This window comes from Mustela lutreola, chromosome 1 (assembly GCF_030435805.1).
Source record: "Mustela lutreola isolate mMusLut2 chromosome 1, mMusLut2.pri, whole genome shotgun sequence".
Lineage (NCBI taxonomy): Eukaryota > Metazoa > Chordata > Mammalia > Carnivora > Mustelidae > Mustela > Mustela lutreola.
In genome coordinates, this window is record NC_081290.1 from 210,476,160 (window position 1) to 210,482,701 (window position 6,542).

The window sequence follows — 6,542 nt, forward strand, 5'->3', positions numbered from 1 at the left end:
CATTGGGCTTCCTGCTCAGCGGGGTGTCTGCTTCTCTCTCTGCTGCTCCCCCTCCTTGTGGGCACAAGCTTTCTCTCTGTCTCCCCCTCTCTCTCTGTAAAAAATAAATAAATAAAACCTTAAAAAAAAAAGATACTGTTTCAATTTTGTCTGGCCAAAGTAGACTCTTAAAAAGTAATCAGACTAAATGAGGAGTCAGGGCAGGGGTGGGGCAAGAAGCAAGGGGTGTGAGTTCTCGGCAGTTAACATTACATATCCTAAAACAACAAGGTAATAATATAGCACAACTCAAGTAAAGTGAGTGACATAGACTGTATCAATATTATCAGTATATATCAAAAGACTATGCAGAACCTAGGCTATTTAAGAGAAAGCAAATTAAAAACTAGACAAGATACATTTTCCTTCTTTTCATCTAGAAATTACGTTTCTCCAATTCCTCAGAGCAAATGAAGTGTTTGCATATTCAGTAAACTCATTGTGTATTTGTAAGTTAACTTACCAGAAAACTACTAATTTTTTCTGCTGCATAAAGTAATTCAAACAAGAATTGCATTTATGGCCTTTAAAAAGTTCAGAATTGAACAAATAGTTCAGATATTTTGATGCCTATTCATTCAACAATATTCAGCAAATATTTTGGCACCCTTCCCTATGTGATAAACTTTATTGTAAATCTGGAAATAAGGCAATCAGCAAAGCAGACAGAAGTTCTTTTCCTTAATAAAGCTTACAGTTCAGTGAAAAAAGAAAATCCATAAATGAATAAGCACAAGGTACATTAAAATAAATGGGAAGGAGCCTGCGTGGCTCAGTCAGTTAAGCTCCCAACTCTTGATTTCTGCTCAGGTCATGATCTCAGGATCACGAGATTGACCCCCAAATTGGACTCCCCAGTCAGGCTCCCCACTCAGCAGAGTCTGCTTGTCCCTTTCTCTCCCCGTGTCCCTTCTCCTGGTTGTTGCCCACCCTCTCACACACAAGCCTGCACTCTCTTTCTCTCTCAGATAAATACGTAAATCTTTAAAAATAATAAAGTAAAATAAAATAAAATAAAAGGTAAGCAATTAAGTGGAGAAAATTAAACCGGGAAGAAAAGGAGTTCTGGGAGAGGATAAAATTACTAAATAAGGAAGTTGAGAAAGCCCTTACATACACTGGGACATTAGTAAAAATAGCTGATGAATGTGGAGGAATTAGCCAACATAATTTTTGTTGAAAAAGATTTACCAGTGGAAATAACAAGTGCCAAGACCTGGAGACAGGACTATTCCAGATACCTTTCAGGGACAGAAAGGAAGCCAGTACGGCTGGAGAGCAGTGATGTGGGCCTTATGAGCAATGAAAGGAAAAATTTTGCACAGAATAGACACAACTGATACCTGCAAAGAAGATTCTGGTGTGCCCAAAGTGAAAGGTTAAGTAATTTGATATTTGATAAGATACAGTAGCAGATAGTTGTTTTTTTTTTTAAACTCGGTTTTCATACAAAAGGACTTGTGACATAAGTTTTTTCTCCTGCTTTTAAAAATGGAACATGTGAATATTTAAACAAAAAGAAAGGAAAAATAGTAAAGATTTTTAAACTCAGAACTTCCCGTACTTCCCACATCCAAAAAATAAAATAGGTCTCTGAAAAATTTCAAAACACTGGTGATTCACAGACCTGTACCCCTGGGGATAAAAATATATGTTTATAAAAAATAAAAAAAAATTAAAAAAATAAAAATTTCAAAACAAAGATTTATACTTCAAATTATTTAATTAAAAATGAATATACCGAGATACGTTCGTTAGATTACTCCTTTCTGCCCGTGGACACCACCGAGTAAGCATCGTTAAAGTCTCCCCTCCCACCGCGGTCATGTCTAACTCAGAGTCTCCCAAAGAGCTTGAACAGCTGCGGAAGCTCTTCATTGGAGGTCTGAGCTTTGAAACAACCGTTGAGAGTCTGAGGAGCCATTTTGAGCAATGGGGAACACTTACAGACTGTGTGGTAATGAGAGATCCGAACACCAAGTGCTCCAGAGGCTTTGGGTTTGTCACATATGCCACTGTGGAGGAGGTGGATGCAGCCATGAATGCAAGGCCACACAAGGTGGATGGAAGAGTTGTGGAACCAAAGAGGGCTGTCTCTGAAGATTCTCAAAGACCTGGTGCCCACTTAACTATGAAAAAGATTTTTGTTGGTGGCATTAAAGAAGACACTGAAGAACATCATCTAAGAGATTATTTCGAATAGTATGGGAAAATCGAAGTGATTGAGATCATGACTGACCAAGGCAGTGGCAAAAAGAGGGGTTTTGCTTTTGTAACATTTGATGACCATGATTCTGTAGACAAGATTGTCATTCAAAATTACCATACTGTGAATGGCCACAACTGTGAAGTAAGGAAAGCGCTCTCTAAGCAAGAGATGGCTAGTGCTTCATCCAGCTAAAGAGGTCGAAGTGGTTCTGGAAACTTTGGTGGTGGTCGTGGAGGTGATTTTGGTGGGAATGACAACTTTGGTCATGGAGGAAACTTCAGTGGTCGAGGTGGCTTTGGTGGCAGTCGAGGTGGTGGTGGATATGGTGGCAGTGGGGATGGCTATAACAGATTTGGTAATGATGGAAGCAACTTTGGAGGTGGCGGAAGCTATAATGATTTTGGCAATTACAACAATCAATCCTCAAATTTTGGACCCATGAAAGGAGGCAATTTTGGAGGCAGAAGTTCTGGCCCTTATGGTGGTGGAGGCCAATACTTCGCCAAACCATTAAACCAAGGTGGCTATGGTGGTTTCAGCAGCAGCAGCAGCTATGGCAGTGGCAGAAGGTTTTAATTACTGCCAGGAAACAAAGCTTAGCAGGAGAGGAGAGCCAGAGAAGTGACAGGGAAGCTACAGGTTACAACAGATTTGTGAACTCAGCCAAGCACAGTGGTGGCAGGGCCTAGCTGCTACAAAAAAGACATGTTTTAGACAATACTCATGTGTATGGGCAAAAAAACTCGAGGACTGTATTTGTGACTAATTGTATAACAGGTTATTTTAGTTTCTGTTCTGTGGAAAGTGTAAAGCATTCCAACAAAGGATTTTAATGTAGATTTTTTCTTTTGCATCCATGCTGTTGATTGTTAAATGTAATAGTCTGATCATGACGATGAATAAATGTGTCTTTTTTTTGAATGTGCTGTGTAAAGTTAGTCTACTCTGAAGCCATCTTGGTATACTACCCCAATAGTGTGAAGTTAGATGCCAGGTTCCATTCGAAATTTATTTGCAACCTGCTTGGGCACAGAAGCCATTGTCTCCACAAACCTTGGTGTAGTTGAACTGACAGTTAATGTGTTGTGACCTGGAGTTCACCATTAAAAGGTCACCCAAGCAAAGTCCTGGAGTTTATTTGGTTATTAATATGATTGTTGGCACATCCTATGCAATATATCTAAATTGAATTATGGTATCAGATAAAATTTATAGATGGGATTAAATCTTGAGTATCATCCATTATCATGTGTAATCAATAAACGATTTAATATTCAAAAAAATAAAATAAAAGTGAATCTACCAATTTTTATCAAGATACGACTCATCAGAGAGAAAGCTTGTAGTCTACTTCACTTTTAAGGTATTCATGTATTATATTATATGACAGAGAAACACAAGAAGGACCATATCCATGAGCTTAATTTTCTACATATATGATCTTAATATTTTGACATGCTTGACTTCAAACTGAACCACACCTGAAACATTATCACCAATTTTAACAGGTACAAATTTTGCCTCACATCTGTGAGTTCATAATATTTTTTTGTTCTTTATAATGAAACATTTTGAGAGACAGACATTCTAATAATTTTCAATATAAAATATATTGATTTACCATCAAATATAATTCACTCTGGGGAAGAAAAAGGACGACTGTTTCTATAACTTTCATTTTTTCCCCTCTAAATCAATAGTGCATTAGCCTTCCAGGGAATTAGAAATTAATTTGGAAATATATTAAATTGGTTTCTAATTTAAAATTAGTTACCCTTTTTTTTTTTTACTTCTCTTCCCTAATTTTCCACATAATATGTTTTCAAATAGTATAAAACTTACATGATTTCCCATAAGATTTCCCATAAGATTTCCTATAAGAGTTCAATTCTGTTCCTCCAAATAAAAGTTCAATTCTTCCTTTTCTATAGACTTTGAAGACAAATTATATATTGACCATATGTATAGCAATTGGTTTTTAAGCATTTGACCTAAGGGCACAAACTTTTTTTTTTTTTTTTAATAGCTTGGAGCACTTTAAATCATTAAGATTATTTCTTCATTTAAATGGCTTCAACAGAAATCCAATGCTCAAGGTGGTTTCCTGATTATACTTACCCAAGAAGATGTGGCAAATAAATGAATGAAATTTGTAAAATTGACTATTTTTGCTATACTATGAAAATTCAGAGAGAGAGCAAAGAGGAAGTTTTGTCTCATTAACCCTCTTAAGTCACTTCTACACAATGGATGGTTGGAAAGGAGGATACTAGAGATTTCTTTTTTTCATTTTGGAGATCATGCAAAAAAAAAAAAAAAAAGGAGGGGGGGAGAAGTTTCATTCCTGGAGAAATTAGTTAATTGTTTCAACACTAAGTTTCACACCCACACCTAGTTTGTGAGCACGTGTTTCTAACTTTCCAGGATGCCTGAAATCTGCAGCAGTATTGCCAGTGAACAAGAAGGATGTACTTTCCTTGGGTTCACATAGAGTATACATAGTATTTTGATTTAGATCCCAGGAACATATTTATCTATATGAAAAAATAACTTCTTTGGAAGAAGAAAGGATCTTTTTATAGAGGAATCATGTGCTCAAAGGTATCCATATTCGACCTGTAATTGGCTCCTCAAAACCTTTGTGTAAAAGCTTTGTCTTCTTCTTTGTGTTGAAGACCTTATAGGAAATTGAATTGAAGGGACAAGATCATAAGCACTAATGAGAAAACCTTGGAAAAAAATATATTTCATTTTCATAAAACTAAAATAAAGACAAACTCATTAAAAAGAGAAATTTATATTATACATAGCTTAATTAGCACTAATTGACAATGTGCAATTAATTTTTATTTCTCATCTCATCTTTTTTAGAAAGAGCAGGATGATTTTACAAATTGGTTGTAGTTATTATGAATGTGAGAGACCAAAAATAATAACAGTCACTTGACATGAAAAGATGTCCCATATATTGGCTAAATGAGTGAAACTAATGAATGAGTCTCCATTCAAATGCAAAATACTTTTTGGGTCTATAACTCAGGGATTTTAACTGCTTCCCAAAGGCACATACTGAAACAAAGCCCAGATCAGCAGATCCCTTGTTACAAGGTTTAGCTGCCTTACTTCTGATAGACAGGAGTATAGTTCTAAAGGGCATATGGACTGTCCCTCAGCTTCCTTTATCTCTCTAGGGGTTTCATTTTCAAAATCTTTAGTCATACTTTGCCTTCCATTTTATCTCCCTTGTCTAATCCAATTTATCGGTTTCTTCTTTTTCTAAAGTTCAAACACTAAGACTCAAATTTAACCAATGCTGAAATTACATTATCAACATTCTAGAAAAGGCATAAAGATATAAGACCACATATAGTATATTACAATTTTGCCTACAAGTTAATCACAATAAGAAAGGATTTAATCTTCACTACTGTATAGGTATAAAAATCATTGTAGTTTTTCTAAAGAAACTTTGAAAATTCAATCTACGTTCCCACATCCTGACTGCTTCATTTGGGCCATCTCTTTTAACAGGTGTGTTCTCAGAGAACACAAACTAATTGCAATTTGACCAGACATAATTAAAATGGCAATTTCTCCCCACTCTCCCTCCAATATATAATGTATTTTTAATTGATTTTGGATTACCAGTGCTGCTGATTTTCTCTGAGGTAGATAATATAAAGGTAAGTTCACAGCGTAACATAAAGAAAAGAAGTACATGCTTAATATTTACATACGGGCTGCATTGTTCACAGAAACTTGAATTCTCTCTTCTGTTTGTTCACCATGGCACAGATTTGTTCCTACGCTCACCTTTTAGGCAACTCCCAATTCTTAAATAAGAAAGCACTTTGATTAGTATTCGGCTTCAAAAGTAAGACTTAGACATGTGACATCTGCCTACCTCTCTTCTTAGATCACTTGTTTTGGAGGAAGCCAGCTGCCACAATAGCAGGTCCCTCAAGTATCCTTATAGAGGTGTTCTTTGGGCAAGGAGCTATCACATTCCGGAAAACAGCCAGCACTACCTTTCAGGTGTGTGAATGAGCCACTTTGAAAGGGGATCCTCTAGCCCCACTCAAGAATTCAGAGGACTGCAGCTCCTACTGGCATCTTAACTATAATTTCATAAGAAATTATGAGCTCAAATAACCAAATTGATCCACTCCCAAATTCCCGACCCATAGAAATTACGAGGTATAAACATTTTTGTTTAAGCTGCTAAGGTTTGGGGAAATACAACCATTGATATCTAATAAAATTTTGCTTGAATTAAGATAATCATTCAGCTAGC

General features: G+C 36.2%; 1 protein-coding gene across 1 annotated transcript; it reads left to right on the forward strand.

Annotated features, from left to right (window-relative positions):
• The first annotated feature begins 1,855 nt into the window (after window positions 1–1,855).
• On the forward strand, window positions 1,856–3,101 carry LOC131820728 (heterogeneous nuclear ribonucleoprotein A1-like). The gene has a single exon (XM_059156417.1). The coding sequence runs from the start codon at window positions 1,865–1,867 to the stop codon at window positions 2,240–2,242; it is 378 nt and encodes a 125-aa protein (XP_059012400.1). The 5' UTR covers window positions 1,856–1,864; the 3' UTR covers window positions 2,243–3,101.
• The last annotated feature ends 3,441 nt before the right edge of the window (window positions 3,102–6,542 follow it).

What these genes read in the sequence shown, in the direction of transcription:
- LOC131820728 (XM_059156417.1), top strand. Translation starts at nt 1,865, where the DNA reads ATGTCTAACTCAGAGTCTCCCAAAGAGCTTGAACAGCTGCGGAAGCTC.